At 46.9% G+C, this 25,378-nt stretch overlaps 1 protein-coding gene and 1 non-coding gene across 2 annotated transcripts in view; one reads left to right on the forward strand and one right to left on the reverse strand.

Moving 5' to 3' along the window:
* AGPS (alkylglycerone phosphate synthase) overlaps window positions 1–25,378 on the reverse strand; it is a 1,795,747-nt gene that overhangs the window by 315,102 nt on the left and 1,455,267 nt on the right. Inside the window, exon 19 of the mRNA XM_069616114.1 lies at window positions 11,427–11,484. Coding sequence (XP_069472215.1) covers window positions 11,427–11,484 — 58 coding nt within the window. The remainder of the gene's footprint in view (window positions 1–11,426; window positions 11,485–25,378) is intronic.
* LOC138490568 (U6 spliceosomal RNA) lies at window positions 20,815–20,918 on the forward strand. The gene has a single exon (XR_011275514.1). It is a non-coding gene; the product is annotated as a U6 spliceosomal RNA (small nuclear RNA).

A 25,378-nucleotide genomic window follows, 5' to 3' on the forward strand; every position in this document is an offset into this window, starting at 1 on the left:
GTGTCCATCTTCAGATTTGGTAAGCACGTAAAATGGCAGTATGAACCAAGAAGAGCCACAGAGGGGAAGAGGGACACTTTTCATGTGAATCCATGCCATGGCAGACCCATGCTGGAGAACAAGAGTTACAGGTAAGTTACAAACCTTCTCCAGCACGGGGTCTGGTATTCACAGGCTCATGAATAAAGATTACATAGCAGTACAATACACAACCACAGGAGGTGGCAAGGCTCAGCAGAAGTAGTAACACTTACCCCCGGAACAGACTCACCTCAAGTGAACAGGTTGCACTGCACCACTTGGGCGACCCAGGCCTCCTCCCTGGAATCCTTGTTGACCGGGTAGAACCACGTGAAGGTGTGTGTGGACCTCCACATAGCATCCCTGCAGATGTTGAGCAGGGGCACCCCAGATAGAAGAACAACTTACTTACCAATTGGTAACGTTCTTTCAATTGGATGTTCCTCCAACGTATTCCACATCTTTGACATGTAATGTGCACAGCTGTGGACATTACATGTCAAAGATGTGGAATACATTGGAAGACATAATCCATTCGAAATGCCGTAGTTGCAGCAACGGCTCTGGTGGAGTGGGCCCTTGGCCTGCCCGGCAGAGGTCTGTTAGCCAGCCGACGACAGTGCATGATTCAGCCAGAGAGCCACCTGGAGATGGAAGCCTTCGACAAGGCCTTTCCATAATTAACAGGTTCTTAAATTGATGAACAACTGAGAAGTCTTTTGAAAATTCTTTGTACATGCCATGCAGATCTTCAAGGCACGAGCAACGTCCAGCGAACTCTCCGCTGGCGAGGACGAATTTGGGAAGAAGACGGGTAACACCAAAGGTTTGTTGAGGTGGAATTCTGACAGTACTTTCGTAATAAAGGTGGGGGTGTACGCAGTACCACCCTTGAAGGGTGAAAAGAAAGGTAAGGCTCCTTGCAAGATAGGGCCTGGATCACCCCGACCCACCTGGCCGAGGTGATAGCCACGAGAAAGGCCGTCTTCCACAAAAACTTGAGCAGGGCTTGATGCATAGGCTCAAAGGGTGCCCCATGAGCTTAGTCAGGACCACATTGAGGCCCCAAGCCGGGGCAGGAGCCTTCACCCGCAGAAATGTCCTGAAGAGCCCCTGCAGGAACTCCTTGATGAGTCTACGACCACAGAAAAGGCCTATACAGTGACCTGTGTAACTGGATATGATGGCTATGTGCACCTTGATAGAGGCGTGAGCCAGCCCAGCTTTGGCCAAGGAAAGCAAGTATGGAAGGAGCTGCGGGGCTGTCACATGCAGAGGGTTAATCTTTTGTGCCTGGTACCACACTGAGAAGCGCTTCCACCTATGGCCGTAGCACGTCAACATTGACGAGGCTCTGGCCTTGGTCAGAATGTCCTTACATTCTGCGTGTAAAGCAGAAAGTCCAATTTCTAGGGCTACAGGAGCCATGCCTTTAGGTTCAGAAACCCCGGGCCATGGTGCAGAATTGCCCATTCCTCTCTGAAAAGGGATGAGGAACATGTCCTGACGAATGGCCCAGTGGAGAGGGCCAGCGAGTGCTTCCCCCTTGCTTCCGGATGTAGAACATGGTGGTGGTGTTGTTGTCTGAAGATCCTCACCACCTTTCCCCTCAACGAAGGCAGAAAATACTTTAGGGCCCAGAATATGCCCCAAATTTCCAGGATGTTGATGTGGAGGCCCTTTTCTTCTGGTTGCCAGAGTCCTCTGACGGATAACTGTCCGGCGTGGGCTCCCCAGTCTTCTAGAGAGGCATCCGTGGGGACTATCTCCTGGTAAGCGGAGCTTGAAACTGAGTCCCCAGGACGAGATGTGTTGTATGCCCCACCACTGTATTGCCTTGTGGAACTCCTTTTTGAGGCGATTTTGTCTGTATAAATCCCTGATACTTGCATCCACCTTGCATCCAGGATCTCATGGAGACGCCTCATCTGTAGTCTGCAGAGGCGGATGAGGCTGATGCAGGAGGACATCATGCCCAGCAGCGACTTGATGGCCCGCACTGTGTGGCCCTCTGCGCTGATGACAAACACTGTACTTTTCCATGGATGGCCACCACCCTCTCCTCCAAGGGGGACGCCAATCACCTTACTGTGTTGAGCCGGGCACCCAGAAACAATGCGTTTTGAGATGGCGTCAAGCAACAATTCGGTTTATGGAAAACCCCAACTCCGTCAACAGACGTACGGTCCTTGATGTGCGTTTGCTCGCCAGAGCGGGATCAAACGAGCCAATTGTCCAGGTAAGGGTATACGTGAATGCTCTGCAGACGAAGATGCGTTGCCACCAGGGCCAAGCACTTTGCAAAGACACTTGGAGACGATTTTAGGCCAAAGGGAATGCCTTGAACTGCTAGTGCCACCACTGTACCATGAATAGTAGGAATCTGTGGGGCTTTTTGTGAATAAGGATGTGGAAGTAGACGTCCTCCAGATCAAACAACGTCAAAACATCTCCCTTCCGCAAGCTGATCGAGCATGTGTTGTAACATGACCATCCTGAACTTCTGGGACTTTAAGTACTTGTTGAGAGAGCGCAGATCCAGGATTGGCCTCCAACCCCCAGTCTTTTTACAAACCAGAAAGAATCTTGAGTAAACTCTGCAGCCCGGAGGTGCTGGGGAACAAATTCTTACCCCCCCCCCTTCTGTAACATGGCATGCACCTCTTGCAGAAGCTGTGGTGCGTGTTGTTCCTGTCGAGGCACTGGTGGAATAGAAGGACACCTGCTTTGGAACTCCAAGGTGGGCCCCTGTTTGAAAGCGTCCAGCACCCATCTGTCGGTAGTGATCATCTTCCACACGCTAACTAACTCAGTCAGCTGGCCTCCCACTGGAGTACATGAGTGGGGCCTGGGGCCACGGCCGGTTCAGGCCTGTTTGGGGATCGGGACCTGCCCTGTGGGTGGCACCAACGCTTTCCCCCGCTGCTGTAAGCCTGAGAGCGATGCCTGTATGCTTGAGTGGAGGAGAGGGAAGACTGCCGGTACGGGCCAGTATATCCCTTGGAGGATCTGCCAGGCTTTCCTCTGGATGGACAAAAGGGCAGCAGACGACGTTGGAGGGATCCCAGGGAGCTCACTGTCTCCATGTTGGTTTTTATGGATTGCAGAGATTCGTCAAAGGCCTTGCCGAAGAGGTTTTCACTGTCGATCGGAATTTCCAGCACCTTAGCTTGAACATCCTGGCGGAAGTTTGTGGCCTTCAAGCACCCTTGACGACAAAGGGACACACTGGTCCCCATTTGGCACAAACCCGTCTCTATGATGTCCACCACCACTGTAAAGGCATTGTCCGAGGCCACCTGCCCCCTCCTGAAGCAGGGCTAGTTCCTTAACCTTTTTGGCCTCTGGCAGGAAGTCCAGAATAGGTCCCAGCGTGTACCATAATTCCGGGTCATATAGACAAAATGGCTAAGGCATTAGCTGCCTTGTGGTGGAGGTTGCTGTATAGATTATATTCTTGTCCATTGCGTCCAGTTAGTTTCTTTCCTCCCTTGTCCGGAGGCACCATGGATGTCGACGATGGGTTCGCCAAGTGGTTCCTGGCTGCGCCCGAGACCACTGAGTCGGGGGATGGTTGAGATCTTGAGCACCTAGGAGCTCAAACTGGTACCCTGTATGTTTAGTCTGTCACGCTTGGTCAGGGCCATACTCTGGTTCTTCATTAGTGCCAAGCCCTCCTCCCAGATATCATCCATGAAGGGAACGGACATGATGGTTTTTCTTCTGGACCTGCGCTGCTGGTACAGGAACCCTTCTTTCTTAGTTTCTTCCGGCACTAACTGAAAAAGGTCTGAAGCCCTGGACATCATGGAATAAAAGGATCCAACCAAGTCTGGTGGCAAGGCCCCATGGGGCTCCTCTGCGTGCGGTTTTTCCCCAGTCAGCTGGTCATCTTCCTCGTCAGTGCATGTAGCCGTGCCGGTGTGTGGTGCTGGAGCTCCTGGTGGAGTCAGGTCACGATGTGTGAGTGGTGGAGGGGTCGGGTGACACTAAGGGCCAGCCGCCTCCTTAGACTTCCTCTTCCAATGAGGAGGGGGGATCTACCTCTGAGGCTCCCAGAGGGTCCTGTAGTAGAGCAGGCCTGGTGTAGGGAGCAGCCTCTGCTGGATCTCCGTGACCAGTGTGTGTATAGAGTCATCAGAAAATCTAGCGACACGCCCCTCGGTTGGGGGTGTAGGGTCCGGACTTAAGTGCCTCCTCTTGCGTGCAGGAGACGAAGGCTCACCGCCCGCAGGCTCTCCCCTTCCTACATGGTCTGTATAGTAGTCATCAGGAAGATAATCGTTGTCCTCCACGGAACTTGTACAAATCTGCACCGGTTTCTGTGACGCAGCACGTGGGACCATATTCCGTGGAGGTTCCGTCGAGGCCTTATCCTCTTCTCTTTCAATCTCCGGAGGCTTCTGGGTCGGTGCAATTACAGGGCATTTCCCCATTCCTAGGGTGCACGCTGCCTTAGCTGCTGCATCACGCCTCAGGGGTAAGGACGCACATGGCGTGGCCGTCGTAGGCACTACCTTCATGGAGCCGCTCTCGCTCACTGCCATCATGGTGGTGGTCGTCGAGGCCCTCGTCGATGGGGCCGTCAAAGTGGTTGACTTTGAAGGCTGAGAGGACTTGGTTTTGAAGGGTCCTCCCCGGACTTCTCGCTTGTCGGCTTGTTCGCTGGTAAACTGAGTTTGGACGGGGTCAGGGACTTCTCTTGGAAGAGACCCCCTTTGCCGGCAGACTCACCGTGGAGGATGATAGCGATCACGCACTGCCCGACTTGGGACCCGCATCAGCGGCGAGCCCAGCCGAGCTTTGACTTCTCTGGCAGCTCGGGGGCAGGGTGCCCTCAAAGGATCTCAACCTCCTCCCATAGGCAGTTCGCTCCTTGGACTGGCCCGTACTGGGTGAGGCATGACTGTGCCCAGAGGCCGAGTCAGAGGGCTTGCTAGATTTGAGCCACGCTGCCAGCCTGCTATAGCGATCTTTCTTGGTTTTCTTAGAGAAACCAAGGCACACCTCACACCCCTCCTCATCGCGGTGCGGATGCAGGCAATATAGAATGTCGTCGCTCATCTATGGATACGATCCTTAAACCACACCTTGTGCAAAGTTTGAAGAAGCTCCTGCCCTCCTCCTCCTCCTCCTCCTCCTCGCACATGGTCGAAAGGCACGAAGTAGGCCCAAGGCCGGGCCTTCTCGAAACTTCGATGGACAATCTGCAGTGGATGAAGATATTCGGCGACAGCGGGTACCCGCTGCCACTAGCGGTCCTTCAGTCTAAAACGATAAGTCAAAAATCGGTCGAATTTAGTACATTTTCTATGGAAAAAACTTGAAAATGCATAAAAACAGCTCGGAGAGCAACAGGAGGATTCCAAAAACAGAAGCGTGCAGTAAAATTCAGAAGATGTCTACCAGAGGTGGAGCTTAGGGAGAGGACTGTCATTGGATGGGGCCAGTATGACCCATAGGACAGTGATTGGTTTAGAGGAGAAATTCCGTTTTCAAGCTGAAAGTGAAACTTTTTTCTTTTACTGAATTCCCAGCCTGACGACAGGGAATATTCATGAGCATGTGAATCCATGCCAGACCCCATGCTGGAGAAATAGGTTGAACACTTTGGACGGTTGTTTGCCAATTTAGATCAGACAAAACCGTTAAAGTTAGATCAGATTGAATGGGATATTCATTTCACCAAAGAGGAACTAGTTCACTTAATCGGGAAAGCCAGCCGATGCCGGGCACCCTGCCCAGAAGGAATAACAAATGAGATGCTGAAATCTGCTCCGGTGGAATGGGCAGGGTTTTGCTCAATACTTTTTACTCAAGTTTTGAGAACAAATACATTTCCATCTTCTTGGAAGTCTGCAATGGTGGTGCCGATTTTCAAAAAAGGCAATCGGTTGGATCCGAAAAACTACCAGACAATTTTTCTCTTAGACATGAATTGCTATTGACAAGACTAAGGGCATGGGTGTTGAATACCAGCCACTATGACCACCGCCAGACCTTGTTTGTAAAAGGAGTAGAATACAACCTAAATTTGTTTCTGATTAACCTACTGAAAATCAAAGCAATGAGAGAAGAGAAAAAGTTCTATCTTACATTCATAGATCTGGAACAGACTTCGCTGGCATAAATCGAGACCTTCTTTGAGGAAAGCGGGTAGTGTGGAATTGCCCAAAGGGTCTCGCCTTGGCTATGGAGGTGCTTTATTCTGCTATGTCTATCCAGTTAAGGTTAAATCAATCAGGCTTTATGAGTAAAAAGGTCAGTACATATTGAGGTCTGAAGCAGGGTTGCCCTTTGGCCCCGCTTTATTCAACCTGTTCATTTCAGATCTAGAGTTGGTTTTAAACTCCACCACAGTCTTTCTGCCAAGAATAGCAGGGAACCCGCTGGGATGGTTACTCTATGCAGATGACCTTGTTATTCTCAACCAAACACTGATTGGTCTGCAGCGTAAATTAACAATGTTATAGGATTATGTTGACCGCAACGGCATAGCAATAAATGCAGCCAAATCTGAAATTCTAATCCTGCAGCCTCTGAGGGGAAAACAAATAAATAAATCAACCCTACGTGGTCATTGGGAAAGTTAGCAATACAACCGGTTGAATTAAGAAAATATGACAAATTACCTTCATGGTGATTCAGGTTATCTTAGTCCAGGCTCTCCTCCTTTCACAAATGGTAGGGAACACCTGCATCAGCAAGTGGACCAGAAAATCTGGCTGTAAATGACAGCTGTCACTGTAAGAAATTTTGAAGGAGTAGGGCCTATGTCACGCGTGCGTCCCTCTGCGCGCTGGGCCCACACCTTACCCCTACGTCACCAACGTTCCACACCCAGTTCCTGTGGAAGGGCCGATGACGATAGAATTTAAGTATATGCTTACTATAAGGGATGGTTGGGTGGGTTTTGTGAAGGAGGGAGAGCCTGGACTAAGAGTACCTGAATCACCATGAAGGTAATTTTTTATTTCTCGTTCGTCCTGGCTCTCCCTCCTTCCCAACTGCAGTTGCACCCAGTTTTCCTTATTTCAATCGTTCGGTATTGAAAATAACCATTATTACTTAGTGGTCTCCTTCGGAGCGCCCTGGGGGTCACCTACTTCAGGCCAACTCCCCAGTATGCCCTGGCACTTCCTTCTGACTCACCAGCATTGCTGCTTTGCTCTTCTGCCTTTGATAGCTCGGGTCGGTATGCAGCCACTTGAGCTGACGTTCATTGGAGCTTCCGCAGCTCCGTGCACTCCCCGTTGTGAATCTGTTACCGGAGCACTTCACGGCATGCAGAGAGCTTCTCCATCTCACGGGCTGGCTGGCTTCAATACGGTTTGCCGCTCTGTGTCCTCTGCATACATCAGGAGTCCCAGCTTCAGCTACATCTTATGCACAGCATCCTGCTGGTGCCACAACGTAAACTTCAGCTTTGGCTTCTCCCTACTGCTTCTTCCTCAGCCACACCTGAAATGCCTTTAAATGTCCCACTCAGGTGTTGGTTATTACAACTACATCGCGCACCAGAGATGACTAACTCGGGGCCCCTCCTTCCTCGTCTCAGTACTAAGTCCATAATGTTCTTGTTTATTCTTTTATTAATTAATCCAAATCTGATTGCGTGATTCAGAGGATTTCCACTTACGGGAGGGTTTTAAAGGAGTTGATGTTTCACCCCTTAGGTCTAAGATCTAAACAAAGTACAATCATAACTACAGGAAGTTGTAATATTAACTTCCTGCCCCCCTTGTGTACCATTCTTCTGTTTGTTAAAAGGATCTTCATACTTGGCACTTTCGGTAATTCTGTGAGAGGGAGTCTTACAGTAACAACATGCCATTAAATACTTCGGCATTAGGGAAATCTCATCTTCACAAGAGGATGAATACTGCATCTCTCCTAACAGTCACCACTTTCCCTTGAGGGCCTTCCCCTGCCATGTGATCCTCCCACTCCGGGGGCCATGCCCAGGGTTAGAATCGGGTAGCAGCTTCCCTTCCCTGGCCACATGGGAGAAGACATTAGGCTGGGATTTTGTGAGGAGACTGCAGGATTCCTCACAATCTACTGGTTTCTCTTCAGCCCATGTTTCCCACAGCTGCCTCTATTGCCTTGCCTCCTGCTTAATCACTGCAAGCTCTAGAATCTGCAACCTGCTCTCTTGTTCCTGTGCCTCACTGATGCCTTTACCACCTGGCCTGTTGCGGTCCACCCAGTCGGCACAATCTTGCCTACAGCCCAGCAAACTATCAGATCCTCCATCATGCGTTTCTTCTTGTTTACTAGCAGGTACTTCCTTGCTTCCTCTACATCCCCCATTGTGGGGCTGCTGCCACCATACAAAACTGCCAGTCCTGCGGCCCAGTCACAGTTCTCAGTTTTCTCCTAAATCTACCTCACATCATGTTATGGTGGGCTGCTTGTTTCTGTCTCTTATTCTTGCGCACACCTCTATTCAGTCTCCCTTGACCTTCAGTCATGCTTAGTATCTGAGTGATGTGTCCCCCCCTCTAACAGGACCCCCTTAGTCGACGAGCTAACTCTTTGGTTCCTGATGCTAAATTACCCGTTAGACACACTTGGAAAACTTGCTTTGCTCCATCAAGCCAACTCGAGACCTTTCCTACTGACCAGATCTCCGCTAGTGGGGTCTCCTAGAACACTGGCCAACCAGGCTTTCTTTCTAATTTCCCAGAACATTTCAGGGAACCAGAAGTGGTGGTGAAGGATTCCTTTAGCCTTTCTGGTCTAACTCTTATATGCTTCCCCCGCCAACTCCACTAACATGATTGCTACTCGCCTGACACTAAGAACTGCCGTGCCCATCTAGCCAGATGCACTCATCCATGCAAAAAAGATCTTGTGGTTGGTGGTCCGATCCCATTGGCGGCCCATCTCCATCTTGACCTTTCCACAAAATAGGAGCTGAGGGTCTGGACTGCCTTGCCATCAATTCTCGTGCAACGCCTGATGAGTCCACTCTTAACAGTGGGAAACAGACTGTAAGACCCCAGTGTATGTGGTGGTATTCATATACTCCGGGAGAAATGAGGACAGTCATCTCCCACCAGAAAAGTCTGGAATAAGTCTAAATTAAAAAGAGTTTTGGTTCACAGGTGGAGAAGCAGACAGTGAAGGCAGAAACATCTCTGCCGCTAACCTAAGGACTGAAAGCATTTGTTGTTTACCAGAGGGTGCCCATCTTCCTAATCCTTTGGGAAATCGAGTTAAAGGACCAAAATGATTGAACTTTGCAAGAGGTAGAGGAAGGCTACTGAACTGCTCACTCTAGAGACTGGGTCTCTGGTGCTTTTATTTTTTCAAGTGACTTGTCTGCTTTAAAAACAAAAAGATTTGTCTCCATCAAAAAGCATGTTGAGAAATTGTGCATGCATATCAGGCGCCAACCCAGATGAGCGCAGTGTCCCTCCCATCGTTCACAACAGCAACCAGCAAATAATAATCTAGCATATCCATGAAGCATAATTCTTTCCAACACCATTTGTAAATGGTTTAAATTATATCAACGTGTATAAATTACTTCACATACAGGTCTGTAATTCCCTTAGATAAGATCAAATATGGTGACCCAGAATAGGCCAACATCCCAACAATCTATCGTAATTCCGCAATAGATAACAGAAACTTTTATATCTCACCCCAACTATTCCCGACAAATCATTCAAGTTATCAGCCATGTTCTCTTTTTGATATGTAACCACCATCTTGCTATTATCCCAAAATTGATTTCACCCACATCTGACATACAGCAACACTTGGCTCCACACTTCGGGCTAGATCCCATGTGTTCTAGACTACCACACCTAAACAGGTCAGTCTCTTCACCAGTTTCCCACTCTTCACGTTTCTTTTCTTACTATTTCCTCCACCGTTCGTTGGTGCTCTTATCCTTCCCATTATTCCCTTGACTTTCGGTTTGGGTAAATTTACACAGTCACATTATCTATGGAATGCTCCCCCATCCACACCATAGCAGCAGGTGGTTCCAAAGTTAAATCTAGCACCAGTAGCAGTTTTCTAATGAATTTGTTGCAACAATGATGAACAATTTGGTCACATATGAAACCATTTCCTCAAAATCTCAAATTTACAATTTGATGACAGTTCTTGCAATGCTTTGACATATCCCTCAATCTTCTCACTGGAATTGAATACTACATGTCTCCCAAACAACATTTCATAACAAAAACATTTGGTGTCCAAATTGACTTTCTAACATCCTCGTAAACATTTCAGGCAACCCCTCCAACTAGCATTTCAAAACCTCTCCTACCTCCCACCCATATGACATGGCTCGTTTCCTTTTCACATTATAAATTCTGCCCCCTATGGTAGTTTTGCAAGTGCTAAATAGTTTATCCCAACAGTCCCAATGTATCACTGTTTCACTAGGAGCGGACATACATACTAGCACAATTGAGCTCTCAATGGCTACTACTATTTTCAGTTTTTTTCCTTCCCAACAAAGATATAAACTAGCTGAATTAACAGTGAAAACAATTAGTTTAAACAAACAAAGCAATAATAATGAGAATAACAAATACTTCTTTTGTGACACCTTCCCCTAATGCTGCTAATTGCCAAATCTATTCCTCCAGCCTTGAAGCCGACCCACACCCATTGCCTTGTCTAATAATCCTCAGTGTTCTGCCACACCGCCCAGCATGGTAGTATTAAGAGAATATGGCACCTAGACCAAACTAGCCTACCTTCTGTGTGCCCCACTTCCCTGAATTAGGCATCCTCTGATCGTAAAGCCAAGATACTGTAGTGAAGGGTCAACATATGCAGTATTGGCAGGGCATTCACAACTATAATTATACCTGCATTGTTGAGCTAGTATGGGATCCAGAAGTTTGCATCACGTCCCTCTGTCTAAACATAGGGACTACCCAGCAAGGAATGGGTGGGATCCAGGAAACCAGGACACCTGCACCGCAGGCAGAATGAAATAGCAATGCTGCTCCAGCACCGAGGCCTTAGGTAATGGCAATAGCGCACAGGATCAGAGTGTTGCCTATGATGTGCCCACTCGTCACCAAATGCAACAGTGTGGACAGAAAGCATAGGGTATTCAAATCCTTTATTTCAATCACTTACAGGAACCCACTTCACGATCACCCACTTTGCCCTTCAACTACTATTCACAACCACCACGTTGCAATATTCCCCTCATAACATTCAATTATTTGCATGCATCCTCCACAGTCAATGTACGTCACAACACAAGTTAGGGTAGGATTAAATAAGGCTCATTGTGGATGGGTTAAGGTTGTTAAAGTAGAGATTGAAAAATAAAATCTGAGTTTGTTAGGAATGCATCATAACCATATAAAACAATTACAAAAGCTCAATTTAAAGATTGATTTATAAAAATAAAGGCAAAATACCTCCATGATGATGTGAGAGGCTTCCACCATTGGCAAGAATTTCTTCTCTAGCAGCAGTCTATATAAGGGAAAACAACAAATATCAGTAAAACAAAATTTGAGGTAGTTCATCAAAAGAAACTAAATATATACATTTCGCTGGCATTTATTATGTAGCCAGAGAGCCATTGAATATTTTGTGCACCCTGTTACTCTGTGCCAGGTGAAAGGGAACATCCGAGCCCACACTCACTTACGCACTTGCTGTTTGTATAGAATGTGTGTCTGCGTTCTCTCACGTAGCTAAGTGGATTCAACAAAAAGCACAACACCAGTAGTGTAGTTACAACAGATTCTTTTGAGGATAATTACACAGTACACCAGCTTTAAAAGTGACACAGACAGGTGACAATACAGTACTAAACAAGCCACAATTGTATTACATTGCGTAATGGAAGAAGAATTAACATTTAGTGTATCGGCAGATCATGCCACAGCATTTCCAGTTGTCATGCCAACCACAAAGTCAGCTTGCTGGGCAACCTTTACTCTTCCTCTTCTCTGTAGCAATGATGTTGGCGATATTTTGTGGCACCAAATACACCAAAACCAAAAATGGAAACAGATAAATCTCCAAAATTACTTGACTGCACTTCCAGATAGATCTTGTAAAGTTTGTGATACTCACTTATTAAGAGAACTGAATGCATGGATTGTGGATAAATACCTTTTAACCCTGTATCGAACAGGGTTTACAAGGGGCGTATCTACAGCACATAGCCGTATTTTCGAGATGTTGACTAGACATGTGATGTCTCTGGCTAATTCCCCTCTATACACAGCCTACCTCGATAACTCTGCCACTTCCGATTGGACGGGGAAGGCTGTGGAAGAAACTGGGCCTACTGATTCTGATAATAAAATTACATGAAAATAGCAGTACGATTTAGGCTGGCAATCGGGGCCCTTTTACTAGAAGATTGAAGATAAGGCGAGGCTTTTAGCAGGGTTGCATCCTGCCTCCACTACTGTTCAACGATTATGAAGGCGATCTATCTTGGTTGCTTAGGTGTTTCAATACCTCTGCACTTAAACTGGGTAAAGAGGATATTGTGCATGCCATTGAATGCAAGAAACTTTGAAACAATAATGTATTATTTCACTACTTGGACAGATTTGTTCAGAAGCCTTTTGGACTCCTTTTGTGAACAGATAGCGCATATCACTAATTTGAGCTATTATGAATTATTGGTTTAAGATTGAAAGATTAAAACAATCTGCATTACGATTTATGTCGACTTAACATAAAAGAGGGTTTCTAGCATTCAGATTTCATATTGGATTTCTAAAGATCTTACGGATGTTTACTGCCATCAGTGTAAAAGTTTGATCGGCAAGAACAAATTACTTACCACTCACACTGTTCTTTCTGATGGATCCTCCCACAGATTCCTCATCTTGGGTATTCAATCAGCAGCTGGCATCAGATATCTTTTCACAGAAGGTGACAGTGTGCTTCAGCCCACACAATGGTTCCAAAAGCGACTCCGAATGGGCATATTTAGAGGACATTATGTCATGTGACCTCACTCAGTTCACCCTTTTATCCGTGTGCTCAGCTCCTGAGGGACCATGACTATAAAATCTTTTTTTCTTCATTCTTTCGCTTGTGAGATCCTGACATGCTTTTTACATGTGGGGTAGGTTGGGAGGGTGTAGAGCTACCTGTGAGAGGACAATCTGTCAGAAAGAACATTACATGGCGTACGTAATTTGTTTTTCTGATGGAATTCATCCTCCTACAGACTGCTTATTTTAGATAGACTTCCATTGCAGTACAACATTTTTGGAGGAGGGGAAGAGAAAGGGCAAGCCTAGTGAACCAATACATTATGAAGAACCACCTTATCAAAGACGCACAGAGAGCAGACTGAGATATCAAAGAATAAGGCTTTGCAAATGGAGCTAACTAATAGCTAAGGCTGGTACACAGTATGCAGCGATTTTAACGAATGGAAAATAGCTAATTGAATATTTAACGAACACAAAAAAAATGAAAAAAATAAAATAACAAATGTATTAAAACTATATATATATGTGGTTGGGAATGGGAATAGTAGTTCTGGGGGTGGGTCAAAAGTATTAATTAAAAAAAACAGGTGGGAATGGGGGAGGGACTCCCCCCCCCCCCCACAAAAACAATGGAAAAAAGAAATCAATTGTTTTAATAGGTATTTTGGGTTTGTTAAATATACCATTGTTGTTTTGTGATTCATTAAAATCACATGTTACCGTGGCACACCCATCTGAAATACGGAAAAAGCTGCCAGGGCTCTTGCAAAGTGGGCTCGAAGTAACTTTTCTTTGCAATGCATGACACTCCTCAATGCACAGACTAATCTACCTACTGTGACGAATCGAGAGAATTTGTCCCTTCTCCCCAGGGAGATCCCCCCCACCCCCTGTGAGGCTAGGGAGGTGAGCCTACGCTGCAATGCCCTCCCTAGGGGTTGAGGCAAATGGTACCTCACCGGAAGAGACTCACCTCCCCACCCCCATGGGACAAGAACTCCCGTTCCTGTGAGGCACTCTCTGCCCTGATGCCCACCTTGTGATGGCATATATGGAAATATCGAATACACCAAAATCAGTATATGCAAAAGAATGTCTGGGAGTCCCTCTACCGGCACAAACACAACCCATCAACCTGTTCCTGAGTGGATGACCCCCGGGAGTCTCTCAACCACTCTTTAGCTCACTGCGTTTTTCACAGAGGAAACATTTCCATATGCATTTCAGTCTTTGTCCCACACAAAGACAGTCCAGTGCCGAAATGCTAGGCAAATCTCCTCTGACCAAGAGTACCAAAAGCAACCCCAGACAGAGACTTCTTTATGAGAGGGCAAAAGGGGCACTTGCCCAGGGCCCCCACCTTGGAGGGGGCCCCCACAAGGCTGCCTGATCTACAGTAAGATTCCATTGTTCACCAGACTTAAATAGCACATGCCAGGAGATTTTATAGCATGCTGCTCAGGTGCTAAACCTATTGTCCGTCTGTTTTGACAAGTACATTCTGCCTTGATCAATTAATCATGTAATGCTTTCTATGTTCACTGTGGAATACAAAGTTTGTGTGCTTCATACAGCACAACTTCTGTAGCATTCTTTCCTTCTTGTGGTAATTATGTTGTTCATGTGCAGTAGTCAAAGTTGAAATCCATATTGATAGAGTGCCACAATGGTTCAGACGTTAGCTCAGGGTGTTGCAGAGATGTGTATTCATAGGAAAGATTAGAAGAGCACATTCCAGCAAGGCTGGCTGAACCTTTCCTATGTCTGTAGTTTATAAACCTACCTGCATATGTACTTGGTTTTGCAACATAAGAGGTGCAATTATCAGCAATGCTCCTGCACCAGGTAGGGGTTGCTACAAAAACTAACATGTCATTCGTATTGTGATGATCTAGAAATTGGTTTGTTCAGATGGGGCCTTCTGAAACCTAGGCAATCCCCTCCAAAGATAAGCATAAACTATTAGTCCAAAGGGTGAATAAAAGACTGTGGGACCAAAGTGTTCATGCTTGTATCCAGGCTTTGCCAGCAGACGATACAGTGATCCTGGTCAAATCATATATCTGTTGCATTACTTTGCTGTCTTCTGTGAGGTTTGCCTTCTTGCATGCTGGTGGCATCGTTTAGCTCATTACTTGATCTTTTTTCTTATGTAGGCCATTTGAGTGGAAGGGGTGGTAGACAGGAGAGAGAGTGGAACAGATGTTGTAGGCATTGGGCAAGCATATTTTAAGGTCTCTTCGTTTGATGCAACTTTTTGCTTTTTGTATAAAAGTCATAGGTTTTTCTGCACGTTTATGAATGACAATTTCACAAAGCATTGTTTTGGAAGTATTTAAAGCTTAAAAGTACAAAAGCCATACCTAGATTAAATCTGTTATATCACATCGATTGGTATGCTGGTACTTAAATACTTCCCTTGAAGATGGAGAGAATGTAGCTAGAATATTCCCATTTTTGCGTAACACCCTTCTGTAATATTTTGGGTTTAAAAATAGTCAGGTTTAGAAATGTGATTTATGTACTTTGCAAGTCAGTTTTATAGAATTAGATAGTTTTAGTATATGCCAAGAGCTGGAAAAGAAAGTTTTCAAATGCAGAAATTGCAGAGTTGGCACACATCCCAGCTTCACCCCGTAAAGCAATATGTGATCCTGGGCATCTCATTTCATCTTGTATTGCCTAACCTCTCAGTGTTGCGAGTCCCTAAACCTTTCAAAATTGTCAGTCCCTCAGTTCCGATTTCCTTCTCAGGGTATGATCTTCATAAAAGCCTCACTCATGGTTTCACTGGCTATAGGGTTGCTTCCACTATAATAGTGCGCATTGATATACTGCACACACCAGGAACTTGTTCCACCCGAGTTCTAATGGCAACACTATTTGAAAACCATGTCCCACTTCTAATCTCAGTCTGTCTGGATAGAGGCACCCTTCCTGGTAGCTTCTAATCTGCCTCCACTATCCATGCTATGGTATGTGTAGTTTTCCCCTTCCTTACAATTTGTCTACTCTATCCATGCTTGATCACTTTAGCATTCTCTGAGTCAGCTAATGTGTGCTCTCTGCCTATTCTGGGTTACATGTACCTTTAACATACAGTACTGCATTAATACTCCAGGCTGCAAACCTTCCGGATGATATTGATAAAAAAGTATCCTGTTTCTATACTAGAAGAGAAGTAACCTTTTCGTAGATTGCTAATGTTGGCCTGCAAATGCTACTTGTTTATCAATCTGATCAGAACAAGAATGAAAAGGTAAGGGGATTTAAAGGGAGTAAACATGCACATTTTGAATGCTACGAAGCGGCATGTCTACCTATGGGTTTTGCTCACGGTGGGGGTTGGGGGTGCCACCAGATATATTTGATCACTTAATTCCTTTGGTTCGATTGAGGGGGGCCCCAAAGATGTCCATGCCCCAGGCCCCAAAAAAGCTTAAAATGGCCCTGACCCCAGACACATGTTTCGGCCTAGTCGGGCCTCATCAGTGAGGTGGAGCTGTACAAGTTCCTTGATTGGAATGAAGATAAAGTGAACGTATACCATTATCAAAGAGGAGATGAAACTGTCCTTTAAATCAAACTCTCCAATGGACTGTGCTGAGTTTGTTGAAAAGGGAGGACACACCACAGAGAAGGCGAGAGAGAGTGGAAGGCAGAGAGAGCCAGCGGATGAGCCCTGTACATACAATACCTGAAGGAGGCACAGCTGATTCAGCCCGCGGAGCCCGCGAAGTTCAGGACGGCTCCGAAATAAGGCAGCAAACGGTGGAAGTCCAGAGCGTACGAGGAGCAGAAAGCCGGGAAGGCTGGAGTGGAGAGCTTGGTGGCGGAGTGACAACGGAGAAATCGTGGTGGGCAGGCTGTCCTCTCAATGCCACCACCACTGTGGGAGTGGGGGAAAGCAACCTCGGAATCGAATACCCCTAGCGGTAACGAGAACCCGAGAGAGAAGGAGACAGGAACGTTCACAAAGCGAAAGTCAGCAAACTGAGAAGCAAACGATAAGAAAGAAGATTCCCACAACTTGCAGTTGGAAACATTCCCCTACAACACAGAAGGTAATAGGGAAAATTGGAATACAAGGAAGCCAAAAGGTAATCATTATAGACTCAAAGAAACTCATCCCAGTATCAATGACAAAAATGTGGAAATCGAGCTAATAACTTTAAAATGGGTTAATGTGATAAAAAGAAGCGCAGAGATCACAGCAAGTGAGAGGAATAGAATTGGAACACTACTACACTGGGAAAAGGGAAAATGACGCGACAGACACGAATCAGAGAGGGCAACATAACACAGACACTTGTACAGTAAGTTAATAGTTACTCACCGTAGTGACTAACATACTCTCAGTCCATAGTCCCCTTTCCTCCATATTGCATTGGCGTCCCTCGCTAGGGACGGGAGACGGAACCTTTTTCACCAGAAAAAACCTTCTTTCCCTTAAAATATAGAGGCATGCGGGGCCGTGGCCCTGGGAGCATGCACTGCCCTACTCCGCCCACCAGTACCACACCTCAGTCCCCATTGACAATATTAAGATTGCCTAATGACACCAGAAGTGTTAGGAGGGAGGATGGTGGGACGTATGGAGGAAAGGGGACTATGGACTAAGATTACGTTAGTCACTATGGTAAGTAACTATTAATTACTCTTACGCCCCTTCCCCTTTCTTCCATACTGTATGGGCGTTTACAACTGAATGTAGACCCAGGGTGGAGAGGTGAACCTCTTTAAGAAAACACGTTCCTTAGAACTACCTATCCGAAAGCTGCATGTGACTTAGAGCCGGCATCCAAACAGTAATGCTTGCAGAAAGCCAAAGGGGTGGCCCAGGTAGCCCCCCTGCTGATGGATGACCTGCCACGGAACCTGTCTCTGGAATGCAACAGCCGCTGCCTTGGCTCTGACAGTGTGGGCATGGATGTACGCTGGAAGTGGTTTGTGCTGCCCCTCATAGGCCTCCTTGATGGCCGCAACCATCGATCTTGCTATAGAGGCCTTGGATGCCTGATACCCAGGCCTTGACCTCCCAAGGGGACAAATAGAGCGTCCGACTTGCGGAAGCTCTTGGTCCTCCCCAGATAAAATTGTAGAGCGCGTCTGACATCCAGACAGTGCAAGACCCTTTGAGCATCGTCCTTAGGATCAGCAAAGAATGTAGGTAACACTATGGTCTCATTTAGATGGAAGGCAGAGGCTACTTTAGGTAGGAACACAGGGTGCGTTCTCAGGACCACCTTGCCCTTGTGAAAGGTAGTATAGGGTTCTGAAGCCACCAGTGCCTGAATATCACTGATTCTACGAGCAGAGGTGAGACCCACCAACAAAGCTGTTTTAATGATGACCAGTCTGATGTCCGGCGGATGCCTTTGGCTCGAAAGGCTTGTGCGCTAAGGCGCACAACACTATATTGAGATCCCACACAGGGTGTGGTTTCTTGATGGGCAGGTAAAGCCTGGTGAGGCCCGCCAGATGTCGTTTAACCACCGGGTCGGAAGAGGAGAAGAGCTCCTCTTCCGAATTCCTGTAGGCGCCTACGGCTGCCAAATAGGTGCAGCATGTGTCCACTTGCACCTCTGAGTGAAACGAGGTGTGCAGAGAAGGAGATCACATTGTCCAATGTGCATGTAAGGGGGTCGATCTCCTTAGAGTCTGCCCAGTGACAGGACTTAGTCCATTTACTCTTGTACTGGCTTCTAGTAGCCTTGCTCTTAGTGCCCTGAATGATGTCTGGGTTAGCCTGACACAGGCTCAGATGCTTCAGTGTTACCTGCTCAGGAACCATGCTGCTAGGGCTAATTTCTGTGGAGCGGGGTGGAGGACCCTGCCCCCTTGCTGCGCAAGAAGATGAGCTAGACCCAGCGGCAGGTGAATGGGAGGCCTGTCTGAGAGGCTGAGGAGCTCCAAGAACCACGGTCTTGCCAGCCACCATGGCGCTATCATAATGATGCAGAGGCGACGTGACTCTTATTTTGCAAATCACCCTGTGTACCAGGGGTGTGGGAAGGAAGGCTTATGCTGTCATGCCATCCCACTGTATCTGGAATGCGCCGCAAAGGGAGCCGGGGCCCTGCCCCTGACAGGACGCAAACTGCTGGCACTTCTTGGCCGAGGAGGCAAAAAGATCCACCTGCGGGACCCCCCACCCCCATCTGCTGAAGATCCCGAGCAGGAGCTGATCGTTAAATTGCCATTCGCAATTGTCTGCTCCCAATCTGCTGAGCCTGTCCACTTCCAGGTTGGACTCCCCCGGTAGGTGGACAGCCATCAGGTAGATGAGGTTCTCCAGGATCCATTCCCACATGCTGATAGCTAGGCTGCACAGCAGGGAGGACCTGGTACTGCCCTGCTTGTTGACAGTACATGCTGGTGGGGTTGTCCATCTGAATAAGGATACCCTTGCCCCCTAATGAGCGGAATGAAAACTTTGAGAGCTAGCCCGATGGCCTTCAGCTCCAGTCAGATGATATGAGACTCCTACACCTGAAGGGTACAGACTCCATGTACGTTATGGTTTTCCAGAGTGGCCGCCCCATCCTTCAAGGAAGGGATCCGTGGTGATGGTGACCTGCGGGCCGGTTGCCGGAAGGGCTTTCCCATCCGCAGGTTGCAGTCCCTGGACCACCATGTGAGGTCCGGGGCGGAGAGAAGGAGGAATGCTGACAAGCTCCGCTTGGGAGCCCTGCTCCTGATTCCATGAGGCTGCGAAGTGCAGCTGTAATCTCCTCATCTTGAGTCTACTGTGGGGGTACTGCCAGTAGGACCGCTGCCATGATACCCAACAGATGTTGGTACCACTAGGCCGAGGTCACTTCTCGGGTGAGGAAGGGAGTAGTGGCCCTCTTGATGGCCATGATCTTGTCCTCTGAGGGGAAAACTCTGAGCTTTTGTCCCACATGAGGCCCAAAAAGGTCAGTCTCTGCGTAGGCTGCAGCCGAATCTTCTTGAGGTTGATCAAAAATCCCAGCTTGTGGAGGTGATCATAAGGGCGGAGGAAGTGTAATGAACCGCCTACGGAGATCTCGCCCTGACGAGCCAGTCGTCCAGGTATGGTCTGGTAAATACCCTGGGGGGTGAGTTGAGGCTGAAGGGTAGAACCATGTACTCTAGTTAATGTTCTTTCTGATGGAGGTTGCTCCCAAGGAATCATCATCTTTGATATCTACCTAGCGGCAGTGCTACTTTATACATGGCTTAATCAACCCAAGATAGACATTTGCAAGGCTGCCAGGACAACTACATACCTGGTTTCACCCTTATAAGGGATCATCAGAGCAGTATAGTCCTGGCAGCCTTGTGGGTGGAGCATGTGGCCATGTTTTCACAACACCAAGAAAGTTATGATGGGTTTAAAAAGGTTTGAAAAAAAACCCATTCACCGGAAATGTGAAAGTTCATTTGAGTCAAGTCACACATTCCACAACGCCACCAAGTAGCCATTGCTGGAGGGTCACATCCAGTTGTCCTGGCAGCCTGGTTTGTCTTGGGTTGATTAAGCTATGAATAAAGTAGCATTGCCCTGTTAGACAAAGATAATTTCCTGGAGAAAAATGGTTTTAATTTGGGCTAATTTGCATACCCACAATGCCTTGCTGTTGGTGGCTGAAAACTGGAGTTGAACTTCCATTGATGGCTACTAGGTGGCATTGTGGAATGTGTGACTTAGCTCACATGTACTTTGCTACTTTCACATTTCAGGTGAAAGTTTTTTTTTTGTTCAACCTTTTGAAACCCACCATAACTTTCTTGGTGTGTGTATATAAATATATATACACGTGACAAGCAATGAGCCAGTCAAAGCAACAATAAAAGAAGACATGCTTACTTACTGAATCTGACTGCACATATACTAAAATTGGAACGATACAGAGAAGATTAGCATGGCCCCTGCGCAAGGATGACACGCAAATTCGTGAAGCGTTTAAAAAAAAAAAAAAAATAAGAATCCGACTGTTAATGGTGAAGTGCTTCATGGAGTGCAACTCAACGCTTGATGCCCACATAAGCAGGGAGAATATAATACATTACTCATAGTAATCGTATTTCTGATGCTTGTATCTGCTTAGATTCACATGCTATGCATAAGCCAACATCTAGTGGTAGCCGCGGAGTCTTACATTATTTGTTTTCGAAGCTCGAAAAGGGACGTTGACTGGGCGTTCCAGTAATACTATCCTAGTGTGACGTCCACTGTACCCATGGTCCTTTAAGCGTCAAGGTCCCTAAGATTGTTTTGTTTCTGACATGAGGTAGCAAGAAGTGTAGCGGGAGTACAGATGTAATATTGCAGATAAGCCAGAAAACATCTATGCACTTTCTACTCCACAGGGGAGGAAGGGTGGGCGCATGCGAATCTAAGCAGATACAAGGGAGTAATGTACCCCTTCTGAGGCTTGCGGATCTGCTTAGATCTCATGCTGTGCATGGATTAGCGAGCAGTGTTTGGAGAAGGTGGTGGGTAGTGAGAAGGTACAGCGGCAAATATATGTTTTAGCACCACTTGCCCCACCTGTGAATCTGCTTTAGAATGTGTGTCAATGCAGTAATGCCGAGTAAAAGTATGTATAAAAGTCCATGTACCTGCTTTGCAAATGGCGTCCAGTGGTTAATTTGCAATGAAGGCCAAAGTAGCTCCTGTACCCCTGGTAGAGTGTGCTCTAGGTGTGAAAGGCAGAGTTTTGTTTGATAGCGAGTAGCAGAGCTTTATGCATTTCACTATACATCCATTTTGAAACGTGATCACCTTCCCTGCCAGGTCCTATGGACACAAGCAGATGGTCCGTTTTTCATAGCAGTGTTGTCTTGTTTACATAGTAAAGAACCACCCTCCTTACATTTAGTGTATGGAGGTTTTTCTCAGCTGTGTTTGAAGGGTTTTGAAAGAAAGCAGGTAGTTCAATGGACTGGATGACATGGAACTTCGGATATGAACTTGGGTGAAAACCTAGGGTGTGTTCTCAGCACCAACTTGGCTTTGTGGATAACAACGAAAGGGTCTTGCAGTGACAAAGCTTGTGTAGTTCACTGACTCTTCTTATGGCTGTGATGGTCACCAGAAAAGCCGTTTGATATGTTAGGTGTTAAAGGTCGGATGTGTGCATATGCTCAAAGGGAGGACATATGCGCTTTGCGAGTACCACATTTGGATCCCACTCTGGAGGCGGGTTTGAAATGGAGAAGGAGTAAAGACTTTTTTAATGACAGGGACTTTCCACCAGGACACCTTGCTTTGAGAAGTGGTGTACGCGAATAGAGCCGCTAGGTGAACTTTGATGGAGTTGAATACTAGGCTGGAGTCTAGTAAGTGGAGCATGTAACGAAGAATGTGTGATGGAGTACATTCGATAGGGTTTACATCTTTTGACTGGCACCATATTACAAATCTTTTCCATTTGTTAAAGTAACAATGTCTGGTGTTTGGTTTACGTGTTTCCATGAGGATTTCCATATACCTTTGAGGTAGTTTTAAATGACCAAATTCTAGGACTTGAGCAGCCAAGCTGCCAAGTTCATAGATAGAGGATGTGGGTGCAACTTTGTCCCCCCCCCCTCCCTGTGTTGGTTGAGCATGTTGTAGGGTCACAGGAGTTTGAATGGATGGCACTTCGCCAGTTTGCACAGTTGCAGAAACCAAGGTTGTCTCACACACATAGGAGCAACCAGGATTACAGTTACTTGTTCCTGGTGCATTTTGTTTACGATCCTGCTAAGGAGTGGTGGTTGGGAGAAAAACGTAAGCAAATTTCACAGACCAGCTCATCCACAGGGCATTCCGCTTGGATCTGGGTTGGGGAAACATGGATGCAAAGTCTGGGCATTGTGTGTTTAGGATAAATATATTGTCTGCAATTTTTCTGCTGAGCTGCCACTCGTGCTCTTCGGGTAGGGGATCTCTTCTTAATTAGTCTGCTAGAGAATTGAGTTACCCTGGAACATGTTGCAACACTCAGAACATGTTCTGCTTGAATGCCCACTTCCAAATTTTTGGGGATAGCCTGGACAGACTTGGAAAGTGTGTGCCTCCCAGTTTGTTTATATAAAACATAGCAGTGGTGCAGTCTGTGAGGACTTGTACTGTTTGACCTGATAGTTGCACTTGAAAAGCTTGTAGGGGTTTGAAAACTGCTAGCAGTTACAAAAGGTTTATGTGATTTTGGGCTATGATCTACGTCCACAGGCCATGCGCTGTGTGGTGAAGGAAATGGGCTCCCCTCCCGGTTACCAATGAGTCTGTTGTAACAATCACTTGCACTGTAGGGTTGTGAAATGATTTTCCTTCTTACAGGTTTTCCCTTGTCCACCAGCGTAGTGCTTGTAGTAGGGTTAGCAAAATAACCACTAGATCATCCCACTGACCACTTGCTCGAGACCAGTTTCACTAACCACTCGTGCATTGACCACATCCGCAACAGTGCATGCAGAACCAGGTAAATGCATAAAGCCATCACCCCGAGCAAGTGCATTGCTTTGCATACTGTTATTTGGCAACCGGCTAGATACTGATGTATTTGCAGTAGTATGTTTTGAACTCTTTTGTTTGACGGGAAGACTAGGCCTTCTGTCTTTACGATAGCTCCTAAGAACTGTTTCATTTTGCTTGGAATGAGAGATTTATTCTCGTTGATTGAGAATCCCAATTGGAACAGCAGATTTATTGTTCGTTGGGTATTTTGCTTGCAAATTTGAGGGGATTCCCCCGTTATTAGCCAGTCATCCAGATAAGGGTACACTGAGATCGATTCTCTGCGTAGGTGCGTAGCCACTCCCGCTAGTACCTTAGTGAATACCCTTGGAGCGGAGGCTATGCCAAGGGGTAACACCTTGAATTGGTACCGTTGATTTGCTATTTTGAAGCGCAGGAATCTGCTGTGACCTGGTAACATTGAAATATAAAGTATGCATCTTTCATGTGCAAGGTTGCCATGTAGTCCCCCTGTTTTAGCAGTGGAATTACTTCTTGTAGCGGTGTCATGCAGACAGGGCGTATTGTTAGGTCTTTCTTTGGCCCAAGGAAGTACATTAGATACCCTTGTTTTCCTGGTTTGCCAGGACGATTCCTATGGCATCCTTTAGCAGCAGTGCTTTGACATCTTCGAGCAGGATGTTCTGTTCTTCCTGCGTAGTTTGTCTTTGTCTTGGCAGGCAATTGGCTGGTGTTTGCATTAGCTCTATGCAATATCCCTCTGCCACAGTGGAAACGGACCACTGCAATTGTGTTGTGCCTTATGTTGTGTTGTGCCTTATGGTCGCTACTGACCACTGCAATTGTGTTGTGCCTTATGGTCGCCAACGGACCACTGCAATTGTGTTGTGCCTTATGGTCGCTACTGACCACTGCAATTGTGTTGTGCCTTATGGTCGCTACTGACCACTGCAATTGTGTTGTGCCGTATGGTCGCTAACTGACCACTGCAATTGTGTTGTGCCTTATGGTCGCTACTGACCACTGCAATTGTGTTGTGCCGTATGGTCGCTACTGACCACTGCTATTGTGCTGTGTTACTGCAATTGTGTTGTGCCTTATGGTCGCTAACCGACCACTGCAATTGTGTTGTGCCTTATGGTCGCAACGGACCACTGCAACTGTGTTGTGCCGTATGGTCGCTAACTGACCACTGCAATTGTGTTGTGCCTTATGGTCGCTACTGACCACTGCAATTGTGTTGTGCCGTATGGTCGCTACTGACCACTGCTATTGTGCTGTGTTACTGCAATTGTGTTGTGCCTTATGGTCGCTAACCGACCACTGCAATTGTGTTGTGCCTTATGGTCGCTAACGGACCACTGCAACTGTGCAAGTGTCATATGGTCGCCCTCACGTTCCGTACCAGACCACGTGCGCTTAGACTCTACTAGGTCAACATGCCCCCCTCCAACAGTCTAACTACTGCATACTCTCCTCTGTACTCTTTCAGTATCCTACTTACCAGACTGCTGCCCTCCCTTCTCCTCCTTATACTGCACTTTGGCTGCACTGCACTACACCTTACCACCACCTCTATCTACCACTCTTACTTGCATCACACCTCTACTATGCCATCCCACGCTCACCACACCAACCCCTATCTCAACAACCCAGCCCTCTGGATCCAGCACTTCGCCACCAGACCTTCACCTAACTTACCCTGCTCTATCTCCTTGAGAAATGCTAGACTTGGCTCGCGTTTTACCCACGCTTCCCATCATTTAGCTCACCGCATCAAACTGCCTCTCCCTTTGTCACCACCCATACTTTCACCTAATCTACCACCATCCTCCAACTCCCCTAACCCAAACAATATCAAAGGCGCGCTAATCAACGCCAGATCACTCCCGGCTCACGCCCTAGAAGTAGCTGACTTGATCATCAACCTTGACCTCGACTTTATAGCAATCACTGAAACCTGGCTCCA

The sequence above is a fragment of the Ambystoma mexicanum genome, chromosome 9 (assembly GCF_040938575.1).
Source record: "Ambystoma mexicanum isolate Mex_15411 chromosome 9, UKY_AmexF1_1, whole genome shotgun sequence".
Taxonomy (NCBI): Eukaryota; Metazoa; Chordata; class Amphibia; order Caudata; family Ambystomatidae; genus Ambystoma; species Ambystoma mexicanum.